The sequence below is a fragment of the Platalea leucorodia genome (genome assembly GCF_965183815.1).
Source record: "Platalea leucorodia genome assembly, chromosome: 13".
In the NCBI taxonomy this organism is placed as follows: Eukaryota; Metazoa; Chordata; class Aves; order Pelecaniformes; family Threskiornithidae; genus Platalea; species Platalea leucorodia.
Genome location: NC_138835.1, coordinates 13,437,625 through 13,452,936, shown reverse-complemented (window position 1 = coordinate 13,452,936; position 15,312 = coordinate 13,437,625). Strand labels below are relative to the sequence as shown.

At 37.5% G+C, this 15,312-nt stretch overlaps 1 protein-coding gene across 1 annotated transcript in view; it reads left to right on the top strand.

Annotated features, from left to right (window-relative positions):
• TAF4 (TATA-box binding protein associated factor 4) overlaps window positions 1–14,778 on the top strand; it is a 40,303-nt gene extending 25,525 nt beyond the window's left edge. Inside the window, exons 7-16 of the mRNA XM_082326014.1 lie at window positions 800–889; window positions 2,044–2,295; window positions 4,524–4,668; window positions 5,029–5,143; window positions 5,774–5,943; window positions 6,542–6,672; window positions 7,313–7,438; window positions 9,153–9,209; window positions 9,291–9,410; window positions 13,300–14,778. Coding sequence (XP_082182140.1) covers window positions 800–889; window positions 2,044–2,295; window positions 4,524–4,668; window positions 5,029–5,143; window positions 5,774–5,943; window positions 6,542–6,672; window positions 7,313–7,438; window positions 9,153–9,209; window positions 9,291–9,410; window positions 13,300–13,467 — 1,374 coding nt within the window. The 3' untranslated portion in view covers window positions 13,468–14,778. The remainder of the gene's footprint in view (window positions 1–799; window positions 890–2,043; window positions 2,296–4,523; window positions 4,669–5,028; window positions 5,144–5,773; window positions 5,944–6,541; window positions 6,673–7,312; window positions 7,439–9,152; window positions 9,210–9,290; window positions 9,411–13,299) is intronic.
• Window positions 14,779–15,312: the final 534 nt, after the last annotated feature.

The window sequence follows — 15,312 nt, the reverse complement described above, 5'->3', positions numbered from 1 at the left end:
GAGTAATGTAAATGGTGGCTTTAAATTCTACATTTTTTTAATTGATAAAACAGTGAATAAAAAGGTGAATTATATACTTGAGGGAAGACACTACAGCTAGTGCAGTAGCTGAGTGTAGGAAATAAGTTTTTGCAAAAAAAAAGTAAGGTTATCTGAAGCTAATGTAAAAGCTTGACATACTTAATATTTATAGAATGAGTACTAGTATTGCTTAGCCTAGTTGTTAGCAACCTTTAAGTTAAGTTAGAGCTGTGTATTCCAGATGTTATCACGTGATAACCAGAGGTTGTCGCAAGACCAAAATTCAAAGTGTATCTTCCCATGAGGGATATACATTTAGTTTTGTGAGAGACACCTGCCTTTTGAACATACGATGGGCGCAGCTTTAGTTACTTGAAATGGAGGAACTGTAGTACCTTTGGAGAAGCGAACACCAGAGATGGGGCTGCCCGGCTGTTCTGGGCAATTGATAGGTGGCTGATTGCAGGTCACATGAAGTATTCGTGCAGGTTCCACCTGGCTCTTTGATCTATAGGTAGGACATTCCTGTAATGGTGAGAACAACTGAAGATGTTTCTTAAAATTGACTGAAAAAAACCAAGAGATGGGACTGTAGGTCTTACTAGTCGAAATGTGTAGTAAAATTAGTTTCTACCATAAAGCTATTGATAACTAAAAATAGTGAGGGATGATAAAAACACTTCTTTTCAGTAAATTGTTAAGTCTTAATTTTTTTTTTGGTGTTGAATATCTGTAAAAGTTAATTTCTACAAGTTCATTTGGATTTTCTGTTTTGAAGGATGGAAAAATTGAAGCAGAAGACTTTACCAGTAGGCTGTACAGAGAACTTAATTCTTCACCTCAACCTTACCTTGTGCCTTTCCTGAAGGTAACCTGTGTTCACTAGTCCTTATATATTTCTGTGCTTATGCATCAGCAGCAATGACGGCAAGCACATCTTTTACCACTCTAAATGGAATTACAAAAAGGTGTAAATGGAAGTTTTTAAATGGTGTCTGGGTAGACTTTTGCTCCCTTAAAAAATATTTCTGCCTCTTGGTTCCAAGAGTTTGTTGGTATGATTCTTTGGCACAGTCAATAATGTAATTTTTACCATAGTGTCATGTTGTAGCTCTTTTGAGAAATCTGAAAAGTTTTCTTTCTGTGACTTAAAAACAGTTTCTTACCATAGCACCAAACCGATGAATTGTTCTTTTTATCCTCTTTTTAGTCTTGGAAAGAAAACAAGGGATTGAATGTTATAGAAAACTCTGCCTTCTGAACAAACTCATACTCTTTTATCTGTGCTGTATACCTGTTTGTATGGATAAACAGGAAATTTGTCATCTCTCAATAATAAATCCCATTTGTCCAATTTTATATTGTCCCAATCCAATTTTATAGTAATTGGACACATCTCAAAATAATGTTTATTCCGAAATACTTATCATCTGATAATCAGAGAAAGTACAACATCACTGTATGGTAAGAGTATAATTCTGCTTGACTAGTGTATGATTAAGGGATATCGTTGTAGGTGTGTGTTGACATTTCTGGGTTCTTAAATGGTTTTTCAACCTTGAGCTGTTCATGAGGACAAAAATTGTTACCATAAGAAAACAACTAATGTAAGAATCCTGTAAAACACTATGGTCTCTGTTGAGCTGTTCTGAAATCTTCACTGGTGTTCTGGTACGTCTTTTAAGCCATCACATGTTATAGCTTGGTATATATGTAGGAACACAATCGAGGAAAGCAGCATGGGCTTGGATTGTTAAATACATACCAGGGGTTCCAGATAGGCTTGCATAACCTAGATGCCCATGATATCCAAGCTTCCGCAACTAAAGGTACTGTCACTCTGTCTGGTTTTAAATATGAAGTAGCGTGATATTTCTGTGTGCGTCACTATCATGTTTTCTCAAGTGCACGCAGACTGATACAGTGGACTGAAATGAAATGCATTGCTTTTTACAATTAATGTTTTCTTATGTGATCTAGGATTAAAATGCTCAAGCAAATTCTTTTGTTTCCTCTTTTCAGAGGAGTTTACCTGCCTTGAGACAGTTAACACCAGACTCTGCGGCTTTCATTCAACAAAGTCAACAGCAGCAGCCAACGACGCAAGCAACGATAGCAACGATTCCATCTGCGGCGGTGCTTCTAAGCTCCTCAGTTCAGCGCACAGCAGGGAAGGCGACTGCAACTGTAACGAGTACTCTCCAACAACCTGTAATCAGCCTAACTCAGCCGACACAAGTTGGTGTTAGTAAACAAGGGCAGTCTACACCACTGGTACGTAAGCTGAAGTGTATCATCTGTTACTGCACAGGGGTTTTTTTGATAATACAGTGACTTTTCTTAATTGGTGGTTTAGCTCCATCAGAGATCCTTGACTACTTTAGAGAAACTAGCTACCAAGAAAAAAAAAGGTATAATTTAAAATCAATTCTTGATTAGGGTACTATATTATTTCCTATTTTAGCATGAAATACTGGCAGATTGTCTCAATCACTGCATATCCATGAGAGAGCAGTGTTCTGGAGGATCTTTCATTCCCCATTTCATAAGTCTAACAACAGATTACCCCAAAAGAGGAGAGAGAATAATTTTCTTAGGCTTGCACATAAACCAAATAAGAACAGTATAATGTGCAGCACCTTTTCTTCCTCTTCTTGTACCGAAGCAGTGTCCAAGTGTAAGATTTTTCTACGATGTGTATACATTCATATACATTATTAAATTACTAGGGGCTTTTTGCTACTTAGTACTTCAGCATTCCCTGTAGAACATTTAGCATTCACCTGAGCTGCTCTGTCCAGAAATTTTCATATAAAATGTAAAGGAGAGATCTCTTTTGTCAATCCACAAATATTTTTCATTTACCTTGAGGGAAAAACTAGTGATGATATTGGTCTTAACTGCCTTTATAACTTAGGTATTAGAGAAAGAGGTTAGGAACCTAGGGAAGGACTAAAAACTCAACATTGACTAATTAGTGCTGGATTTACAAGAAAATAATTTGGCCTTTAACTTAAATATATAAAATAGTAGCAAAAGGAGCAGAAGAAAGACTTGCAGAGTTATAGAAATGGAGCTTGCAAAATAGGCAGAGTTGGTAGATTTCTCTACAGTAGTTTGAAAGTAACTTTTTGAAAACTAGTTGAGGCCAGAAGATGAGTTTGCATAAATGGCTCCGTCTGTAGCTTTGAGATGTAACCCTACTTATATGAGTTCATGTTCAGAAGCAGTATGGCTACAGTTGCCTGAGACTCAGTCTAACCTAACAATCCAATAGTACAAAGCTGCGCAGCTGCAGCTTATGGTGGTTCTGGATGAAAACAGCATATGTAGAACCCGCTGGATTATCTCTATCCTGTCTCTATTATTTTTAGTTCTAGAGTTTGTTCAGGCAGATCCAGTTTGCCTCTGTATCTTTCATGTAGAAACCACGTGTAGAAAATTTTAATTGGACCTTTGTGTTTATAGATGTTTGGTTTGGGTTTTTTTGTTTGTTTGTTTGTGTTTTTTTTTTTTTTTAATAGAAATAGGTTACTGATTTCTTTTTTAGAATCATAGAATCATTTAGGTTGGAAAAGAACTTTAAAATCATCAAGTCCAACTGTTAACCTAGCACTGCCAAGTCCACCACTAAGCACCACATCTACTCGTCTTTTAAATACCTCCAGGGATGGGGACTCAGCCACTTCCCTGGGCAGCCTGGGCCAGGGCCTGACTACCCTTTTCAAGAAGAAATTTTTCCTAATATCCAATCTAGCCCCGCTCCCCCCAGTGCAGCTTGAGGCCGTTTCCTTTTGTCCTGTCGCTTGTTACTTGGGAGAAGAGCCCGACCACCACATCACCACAACCTCCTTTCAGGTAGTTGTAGAGAGCGATAAGGTCTCTCCCCTCAGCCTCCTTTTCTCCAAGCTAAACAACCCCAGTTCCTTCAGCTGCTTCTTGTAAGGCTTGTGCTCCAGACCCTTCCCCAGCTTCATTGCCCTTCTTTGGATGTGCTCCAGCACCTCAATGTCCTTCTTGTGGCGAGGGGCCCAAAATTGAACACAGGATTCAAGGTGCGGCCTCACTAGTTCCCAGTACGGGGGTACAATCGCTTCCCTAATACTGCTGGCCACGCTATTCCTGATACAAGCCAGGATGCTATTGGCCTTCTTGGCCACCTGGGCACACTGCCAGCTCATATTCAGCCAGCTATCGCCAACACCCCCAGGTCCTTTTTGGCCAGGCAGCTTTCCAGCTACTCTTCTCCAAGTCTGGTGTGGGATTTTTTTGTTTGGTTGGTTTTTGTAGCACAGTAAGTGGAATATTAGTTTTCCTGTAAGGTATAATTTATCTAAAGAAACTTCTAAATACCTTAAAATGTGCTGATTCTACATCAATGAACAGATGTGTTAAGATCACAATTTACAAGTTGATTGCTAGGGTTTGTTCTTCCCACCTGATTCTTAGCCTTAGTTATTTCTCAGATTATTTTCAGTTCTTTTTTTTCTTATTATTTGCAGGTTATCCAACAGTCTCAAAAAGCAGGGGCATTGATAAGGCCTCCACAGGTAACGTTGACACAGACACCAATGGTAGCATTGCGGCAGCCGCATAGTCGTATTATGCTCACTACTCCTCAAATTCAACTGAATCAACTTCAGACAGGTAAGAGGTCAAGATACTTGGTATATGCTATATTTGATAGCATTAACTGAAGTCTGGTTTATAAACGTCAGGTCTTAAGTGCCCCGTAGCTGTATGATGGCTGTTGTATCTTCAGTGCATAGTGCCATAGTGGCTGGAGATACACATATGTCAGGGCAGCATTTACAGTCAGAGAAATCGTTTGGGTACTGGATTTGTGTGGGAGGATCCTGTTTTAGGTGGGTGAAATGCTGACAGAAACTACCGAGGTAAATAAAGTCTTTGCACCAGACCTATTGCCATTACTACCTGTGACCGGCTTGTAAATCTGAACTCTCATACGAGTTTGATGGAGTACAAATCTTGTCTGTCTTCTTGCAGTACCTGTGGTAAAACCAGCAGTATTACCTGGAAACAAAGCTATTGCCACTGTTTCGACACAAGTAGCTGCTGCTCAGAAGAATAAACTGAAAGAACCTGGGGGAGGCTCTTTTAGGTGAGGAACCGTATGCTTATTTGTGATTGTGCTGCCTGGGCAGCCTGCTGAACTTGGTGGGGACCTTCCTGTGTGCTCCAGTGGTCCTGAATCAGGCTGGGTAAACTTGCAAGAACTAGAGGTGTATTTTCTGTGGGAGGTTTACTACTTTAATAAACACTTTAACAAACAGCTGTGGACATACTTGTGCCAGACTGGTTTTAGCATTTAGCTAGCATTAAGGATAAATATCAAACCTCACAAACAATTCCTGCCTGGACAAGCAAATAGAATTCATTCCTTCACTCCTCCCAACTCCGATCGGGTTATTCGGATGTACAGCCTATCTTACAGTGATGAGTGCAGTTTATTATTGTTTTCTGATAGCGATGTGTCTGGTGTTGAAACATGTAGGAAAGGCTCTTGAGAAAACAGTTAGGAAGTACGAAACTGTGAAAATACTTTTAGTGCTCTTTGGAATCAAATTATGTTAGGTTTATTTTATTATATAATAAAAGCAAATAAAATGCAAAAATGAAATAAAATGTTCAGGTTTATTGTGGAATTCATTATATGCAGCTGTGGTATTGTAGCAGTATGTGCAGATAAGTACTAAAGGTTATGGTTATGATGAATTTTTCCTTTCTTAAGGGATGATGATGACATTAATGATGTTGCATCAATGGCTGGAGTCAACCTGTCAGAAGAAAGTGCTCGGATATTGGCAACAAACTCTGAGCTGGTGGGCACATTAACAAGGTCCTGTAAAGACGAAACCTTCCTTTTCCCGGCACCTTTACAAAGAAGGATATTAGAAATAGGTATGTTGATTTTTCTTGAACTTTAATAAACAGACTTCCCCACTCTTGGGTTTAATTGAAGGTATTTTCCATAGAAATTGATTTGAATAGTTTAAAGTTGCTGGAGTCGTTTCCTTTTGTATGTTCTGATGCTTGTCGGGAATCATTGAGCTTACGAAAGTAGAATAGTGCTAAGGGATAGCAAACCTATAGAGTTGCCTTCTAAAATGATGGCAATTTAACATCAAAATTACTGGACCTGGTTAAAATTCTGACTGTATAAACTGAGGAGACGTAACAAAAATAATCACACTTGTTTTTTAAAAAGTCCTGAAACACTTATCATATTTACTTACTAGTTTAGAATTGACGGTAGAACAAAAAGCATTCTTCAATTATTTGTTATAGTGTAGTATACAGCATTTATTAATAGATTGTAAATTTTGTTAAGCTAATGTAAATTTTTATATGTATGCCATTTCGTGTTTAATGTTTGTCTGAGAAATACCTGAAAGCCTTATTTTGCAAACAGCATTTAAATTTACATGCCTGAGATTATCCACGTGTTTAGTTGTATTGTAAAATAATTTTTTACAATTGACTTCTGTCCTGATCATAGGTAAAAAACATGGAATAACAGAAATCCATCCTGATGTAGTTAGCTACGTATCACATGCTACACAACAAAGAGTACAAAACCTCGTGGAAAAATTATCAGAGACTGCTCAACAAAAGAATATTTCTTACAAGGTAACTGGATTTAATTGCACAAATAAAATGGCAAAATTGCACAAATTCAGCAGGCTATCATGTTGGCCGTAATGCATGAGTTCAGGTGTTCTTCATTCTGTGAAGTGAGGTTGTTTGTTCTCTTTGGCTGATTCATCTTATATTTAAGATATTAATACACACAGATGACTAGAAGTCTTCAGCTTGCATATACAAAATGTTTTTAAAACAAATGCAGAGAAACTGTGCCCTCCCTTTTATTATGTCAAATGTTTAGAGTGTGAGTGATTGTACAATCAGATAGGCAGATAAAAGCACTGCTTTGAATTCTCAAGAGACTGCTATCTGACAGATATGTGTTCTTAATAGATGCAAATGCCTAAACAGCATTTAAAAAAACCACACAGCTCTGTGAAATATGTTTGTGAGGTTAAAGCTGTGATGATATTAGTTTAGAAGTCAAAATCTGATGATTCATGGAATAGAACAAAATGCTTTTAAGAATTCTAGCTGGTTTGACTGGTGTAAATATACACTTGCTATTTGTTTGAAAAGGACAAAGTGAACATTTGAGCTTTAAATGTATATGTTCTTCTACAGTACAAGCTAACAGCTTTGTTTTTAAGAAGTGTAATGAGAAACATATTTGCTGTGTTTTCAGGATGATGAAAGATACGAACAAGCAAGTGATGTTCGGGCACAGCTCAAGTTCTTTGAACAACTTGATCAAATAGAAAAGCAGCGTAAAGATGAACAAGAAAGGGAAATTTTAATGCGTGCAGCGAAGGCAAGTGCTTGGATTTCACACACGTTTGCAAAGTGTCATTTTTGACGTCAAAGCTGCAGAGTTTCTTTTCATTCTAAAACACTTGCAATGAAGGGGAAGACTAATCTTCAAAGATGGAGCTTGATGAATATGTTCTTTCGCTAGAGCTCTGTTCTGCTTTTCATGGTAAAGCATGTGAGACAGCTTCTTTGCCAGTCTCGTTACATTTTCCCAAATTAAAGTAGGTCTTAAAACTTAGTTTTTGCACTTTGCATTGTGAAAAAGGTGAATTTTATAGCTTGGTGGTACTCTTAAATGGAATAGAGAGGTTACAGGTATTTTGGAGGCTAGAAATAGAATTCAGAAAGATTTTTACAAGTTGGAGAAATAAAATAAATAGGAAGCAGTTGAGGTAAGCACAAATGTAAGCATTAGACTTTGTGGTTTTACTCAGTGACCCAAATATAGGATAGATGACTAACTAGGCAGGAGTGCTCTAGGAATAATTCACAAAACAACCTAAGGTTTCTGTTGGATTTATGATGCAGTATCAGTTGATAATGTTAAAATCCAATTTTTTTAGTGCAATGTTCACATGTAAGTTGTGAACTAACACCTTCATTTCAGTTGGTTCCTGGTAAACCTCAGCTGGAATACTCTATCCAGTTTTTGAGCTCTACATGAAGTAGACTTCAGAAGGAAAGCAATGTAAAGGTCTAGAAAATGCGACCTATGAAGTAAGATTAAAGAGTAAGTCCATTTGCTTCAGAAGAGAGGAGACTGGGGTGAGACGTAAGTCATATAATTCCCTATGTTTGCTGTGCCTAAAGTGCAGCAGGGAAGACATAGGCTAATCATTAGGAAAAGCTTAACATTTTAAGGGTACTTGAGCATTGAATTACAATAATTTATCTTGTTGTTGGTCTAAAGAATGTATGGGATTAACAACAGTCAGGATCTGTTTGAGTATAATTTAGTCTGGCCATATGTGAGAGTATGGATGAAAGACTGTCTTGAAGTTCTTCCTGTTCTCTGGTTTTTGACTTCTTGTAAAAAACAAGAACCTAAGAGAATTGATATATGTAGCAAAAAAAAATTAATTGGCAAATGTGTGCTAATAGTATTAGACAATAAAGTTTGCTGGAATTGTGTGTTCTGTTACTTCTAAAAGTATGATAAGTACAGGTAATTGTAGGTGCCGAAGTGAAATGGGCAATTGCTAATGTAAATGGTCTGTTGGTCAGTTAGCTGTAGATTGCTCAAATGTGAGTCTGACTTGTATGTGTAGGCGCAGCAGAAAGGTCTGTTCTTAGGAAGTGCGTAGTTACACAGCAAGGAGAGGAATTTTTCCAAAAAGTATAGGTCTGATTCCTTTTTTCATATGCAAAGTGTGTATATTTCAGTTCACAGATCTGTGTAATTTGTGTCTTGTAACGGTTTTAAGGCATAAATGCTTAGCTATTCCTGTGCTATTTTTAACAAAGCTGAAAAAGGGGATGCTTTTTCAAAAATAGACACTTGAAACTAAGAAATTGAAAACTGCTTTTAATTTCTAAAAATGACTTTCCCCTGTTGCCCTCTCTGGGAGTGGTAGGTATTCTCCACTTCCTGCTGAAGTTCAAGAAAAACTTTCATATGCTATGTAAAACTTACAATCTTTTAACTGCTCTTGCAAGTGAATTAATTCTTCTTTCTTTTTCACCAACCGTTCCGTGTTCATCCTTTATCAACATAGTCTCGATCTCGACAAGAAGATCCAGAACAGCTTAGGTTGAAACAGAAGGCCAAGGAGGTAAGTGTTCACCTTAACACAAACTTTTATTTTGGAAATGGAAAGAAAAATAATTAACTGTACTTGTTCTGGCAAATGCAGATGCAGCAACAAGAGCTAGCACAGATGAGACAGAGGGATGCCAACTTGACTGCATTAGCTGCGATCGGTCCCAGGAAGAAAAGGAAAGTAGATTCACCGGGATCTGGATCAGGGACAGAGGTACAGTGTAACTGTAATCTTTGGTTTTGCTGCATCAGCCCCTGTAAAAACCTTTCTGTTCAGAGCTTTTTTCCTAGTTTGTGGAAGATTTCTGAGCGGCAGAAGTGTATTTTGTGTTCAGATTTTCTTGCTCCCAGGCCAGGATCAATTTTAGCATCTGTGTAGCGGCACAGGAAATAAAATTCGAGGAGTTGTTCCTTGATTTGAGGAACTGGAGGAATGTGGGAAAAGCCAGCGCTGTTCTCTCAAGTCTCTGCTTTTTTGGACCTCCATAGTTTTGGGAAGAGATTGTTGGGGCTGTAGCCAATCTAACTAAAGAGTGCAGAGTAATGCTACTGAGGTGGGTGCAGTGTAGAATTGAATCACTGCTAAGTTTGACAGCAGGAGCTTCAGGTTATAGGAACTTGCCTGATTTCTTTCTTAAGTGGTTGATTGGCCTTAGTTTTAGTATCTCTACAGTGGATCAGTTTGACCACTTCCATCTGATTATGATGTTCTTGCATCTCTTTTGTATATTCTACTGTTTCATCTGGCCCTTTAAAAATTTCTCTGCAGACTGCGTATCAGTATGCTCAGTATCTGCTTAGTTTAATGTTAATTTAAATTCGGGTAGGTCGGTAGACTATCTGCTGTATTTCTAAACAAGTTAATAAATGTGAAATGGTATAAAATTGCTTTCTGCATGGAAGACATTCAATGTGGGATTTCTCTAGTGTTTAAAAAGAACAAAATCTTCTTGAAACTTGTCATTTACAGGGCCAAAAGCTCTCTTCATAATGTGAGGATTTTTCCCTGCAGAGTTTTGTGTCTGATAGCAAGTGACAGGGTAGTAATAGTTTAATAATTCTGTTTATTACTCCCTGAGCATTCCAAATTTTTAGTGCTAAAGCATTTATACTGTAGAGAAGCCTCTTGTTTCAAAAGAATTCACCTTGTTTTATACTGACTTGCTAGAAGCAATAATTTACGTGTGCTTGATATAAAATGTTAGAGAACAATCTGAATACTGGTAAATGTTATTTATAAAAAATCAAGCCCCTTGAGCATCTTTTAAAGTAATTTTGAGTTTTGAAATGTACTAAAATGCCTGTTACTGATAATAAGACTTATTTTTATATAAGTTAACAAATTACTGTATTAAAGGTTTATAAATGTGGTTTAAAGTTATAAAAATTGCAAAATGGCACTTTACAAAGATAGATGTGTGTATAAATGAAGTCGTCTCTGAGGAATATGCTGGAGTATCTCATGCAGCGTTAATGTTGGCATTGCTTGCTTATGCATGCTCAACTGTGCAACGTTAATAGTCTGTTAATGTCACTTAGGTTATGGAATGTATTTTACATCTACTGTGAACACTTTTGTTTATTTCATCTAAATCTGACTAATTTAGTTATCCTAGATTAATCACTTACTGGTTAACCAATTAACTACAGGTTCCCTGGAAATCTAATCTTTTTGTCTGTTTAATTAAGAACCAGCTGCTTTTGATCTGATAGACTCACAGCTGTGCTTTTGCTGCTGTGTCACTTGACATTTTTAAATTGAGCTCCACTTGTCACCATTTGTATGCAGTTTGTAGTTAAGGCATATTACAAGAAGTGTGGAAAATAAGGTTTGTCATTACTTAGACACAGATTTGTAAATGTAAGCTTTTGATGTCTAGGAATGCTGCATCTTAATTATATGTAAAATCACTTCTAAGTAGTAATTGTGCTGTTTTGTTTCAAAATTTAACAAAACGGATTGCTGTCGGTTTTATGTCCACGTGGTTTTACTGAAAGTGAACAAAAAGCTTCTGAACTTATTCCATGCCCACAGGAGGAGCAAAGTTTTGTGTCTTTAAAGACTCCTGAAATGTTACTTTTGCATTTAAAGTAGTATCGTCTACATAATAAAATCAGGCTTGAGCTCCTACTAAAGAATATTTAACCTACTAAAGAATATTTAACCTACTAAAGAATATTTAAAAGCCAAAAATTAAAACCGCTTGCAACCATTCTTTCTGTTGTCTTGTTAGTAGTCATGTGTATGTATTTGACAAAATTTAGTTAGCATCCAATGCTCTCCTGCATCATTCTGATTTCCGTTGAAGTTGATGGAAATTACACACCTAAGTGCAACTGCCTTAAAACATCCCTTTGGAAATCCAGCCTTTCAACTGTTCTGACTACAGCATTTCAGTGATTTGGTGCTTGCTGGTCCAACAGGTCACTCGCTTGAGAAACAAGAGTCTGACTTCGCTGTTAGCAGCGTGGTGAAGCAAGAACGCCTGCACTGAACACAGTGTACTTCTAGCCCAGAGATGCTGATTTCCAGCGCAAGTTTAGATTGGTTTCTTAATAACGTACACGGATCATAAATGTGCTACTTTTACATGGAGAGCAGACTGCATTAGTGTGAACCTCAGCAGCTCATTCACTTGGCTTTTGCATGACTCTAAATTTTGGCTTTTCTCAAGTCTGGGGTATTCTTATTTAGAACAGTCTTTTAAAATTCTCCAAACTCTCGGGCACATAAATCTTTACTTGCTAGTGCAGCGTGTTTGGAAGTTCTGGTGTCACTAAGTATTGAAGTCCATTAAAAAAGAAAAGAAAATGTTATTCCAGTAAATGAAATTAGAGGGAAAAAAGAATCCATAGATAAGCTACGGAAATATAGCCTGTTCCCAGTGGCTCAGAACACCTTCGTTATTTACACAGATACACAAAGAGCAAGGTATAAGCAGCTGCCAACAAGATTCCGGCTTCAGAATGCGAGGGGAAAGCTGGCTTCTCGGTCTGTGCGTGCCATCTGCTGGCGGCGGGGCCCCGCTGCGGCGCAGCGCGGCTGCTCCCGCCCCGGCGGGGCCGCGCCCCTCTGCCCGCCTCGGGCCGCGCTGCGCCCCTCTGCCTCCCGACAAGGTGTTCCTGGGGCGTGTGCGCAGGATGCCATCAAATCCCAGTCCTCGCTGGAAGAGGCACCACTGGTGTTACTGGGTGGTGTTCCTGCCGATTCTGATGGCTGATGACTTTAAAGCGCTCCAGAATTTCTTTGCTTGTGTAAGAGGAAGCATAACAATCGTGGAAAAGTTGCGTTAATCTTATGTATCCTATCAGAGCTGTGTTTTCTGCAAGTGAAAATGCATTCGAGTTAGCCCCAGCAGGCTTGCTTTATAACTCACTCACCAGGCAGCGTACATCTAAACAGCTGAAGATCCGAGCATCTCTAAAGACATTGAATGATTCTTTTTTTCCTCCTGTTTTTTTTTTTTTTTGAAGTGACAAATATAATAATATACCACTTGTTTATCATGCCTGTTTGTGTGGAAAACTACTAGTGTGTTCCAGAGGGATAAGTGTTGCTGAATGATGAAGAATTCAGAGATCATTAAAGAAAGTCTCACTGTGTCTAGGATAGCTGCTACTTAATATAATCCTGAGCTTGATTACAGCTGTTGTCACCAAAAGGAGAGGTCATGGCACCCTACCGTGAAGATCAGGGGGGATCTAGGATGTTATTGAAGACCTTACGGTCCAGGGGGATAGGACTGCTCCCCAGTTCTTCAAGAACTCTAGGGCTCCCCTTGGGATCTGTATGCCGACGTTGTGAAGAATACGGTGTCTTCTGTTTGTTTTGGTTGTTGGGATTGCCTGTCATTAGTGCCTTCCGAAAGATAAGAGCAGTGCTTTGGGGTTTTTGTGTAAATGTCACTGAAAACTTTTGATTGTTCAACTATTATTTACAAATAAATTAAAAAGTAATCTCTCATCTGGTATCATACAGCATGCTGTTTGATAGCTTCCTGCACATAGTCACGTAGTTCTTGCCTAGCATGTTTTCTCTGAAAAGTTTTGGAATACCTGGGGGCATTGGCATGTTCTGATTTATCTGTTCTTCTCATTTCCAGGGATCTGGTTCAAGCGCAGCAGTCCCAGGCAGCTCTGGAGTTGGAACAACCAGACAGTTTACGCGACAAAGGATAACGCGGGTGAACCTCAGGGACCTCATATTTTGTTTAGAAAATGAGCGAGAGACAAGCCATTCACTATTGCTATATAAAGCATTCCTTAAGTAAAATGGAAAAGATCAAGGTATTTTTGACGGAGAGACGCCTGAGGACATTTTTTATATATTTGCAAATTACGCCTTTTTGTAACAAGCAAATGGGATATTGTTTAAAAAACAACCACCTCTTTACATGGAACAGTTTTATATTCCTGTTTATAAATAAACTCTTCGGTATAAGAGAAATACATTTCTGTAACAGTGAGGATACTTACAAGGCCTGTGGATACTATAAAAGGACAATTAAATTTTAACTCATCTCTTGATTGAGTGGCCTTCTTGCCAAACAAGCCATATATAAAGACTGATGGAATCGTTTAGCAAATAACTAGCTACCCTTTGTCAGCCCTGTAGCAGTTTCGACATTAATTGTGCATTTTAGTTCCGTTTTATTCAACTAAATCAATTATATAGGCATATGTCTACAGCAGATGACCTCATTTCATTTAGCTTTTTTTTAAACAGTCAGTTAGCAAAGCAAACTGATTTTTTTAAGAATATTTATCTTTCCCCAAAATGTTCAAAATCTAGAGGGATATACAGTTAATTTTAAACATAACCTCAATTTTAATCACATTATTGCTTATTAGAGGCCCTGAAATCCCATAAAGGAGGGTTACTTCTGAATGTTTTAGCAGCATCTGTAAAAATGCATTTTATTTGCTATAGTTTGTAAAGCTGTAAAGTTAAAAAAGGAAAAAAAAAAAAGGAAAAAAAGAGAAACCTTTTCAGCATAAATATATTTTACTTGCACTGTGTTTTTTAGCTAAAGTGAAAGCTTAGATTAAATAAAATCAAAGTTGAGAGGAATCATCAAAAGACTGTTTCTCAGTGTGAATCAAGTGTTGAAAAATGGTTGGTGTATTTTGTCAGTAATTGTACATAATTTTTGGCACATAACATAAAAATGGCTATGTAAACTATAATTATTTTGCTAAAAGACTGTATGCAAGCTGTGGGCCTACTTTAAAGATGTCCAGAGCAAAGTCCCTTCTTTGTACCTATTTTTTTATTACAAATATACTAATTGGTTCTTTATATTTTCAGAGGTTATTGTATTAAATTGTCTATTGATAGTACTTTTATGACTGTAAATACTTTGGCTTTCTTTGTGTGAACTCTCATGGTAGAATTTAACTCTCTTGCGTGTAAACTGAATGCTGATCAGTATTTTTATCAACACCTGACAACTGTTACACCCCTTTTATTTTGTCTTTTAGGAAATCCTGTCTTTCCATTTTTTTTCATGTAAATTTTGCACAGTTACTTGTTCATATGTAAATATTTTACTTTCAAAAATGAAGTTTTTAATTGCTATTGTTTTATATAGGATTGAAAGAAAATTAACTCCTTTATTAAAAACAAATTTATCTGTATTTGCTAATGTATTTTTCTCTCTAAATCTTTTCTCCTCTTGGATTTATTTTTCTTGGTACAGTAAAAGATTAGTCTACCTGAGGGGATGCTGTTTCCTAAAGATGCACTTTGGGGTTTTTATATTGTTTTGTTTTGTCAGTGTTTTGGAGGTATGTAACTTCATGCATCTTGAAGTTTCATTGTTGTCATAGGGGTCTTGGACAAACATCAATGGATGGTGGGGTTTGTTTTGTTTGTGTTTTTAAGCAGGGAAAGTTTCTGAAGAGATCTTAAAAGTATTTTGGTTTTGTCTAGTGAAGGTTTAATAAAGCACCCTCTCCTTGAGGGCAACCTACTCTTAAACACGATTAACTGCGATGGGTTTCAGAAGAAGGTGTGATATAAACCACAGAATTTGGAGCAGAACTGTAAAAGAATATTATCAGGGATGCGCTTTTGATTATTAGCATGAAAATCTGAGCAGGTGTATTTCTGGTGC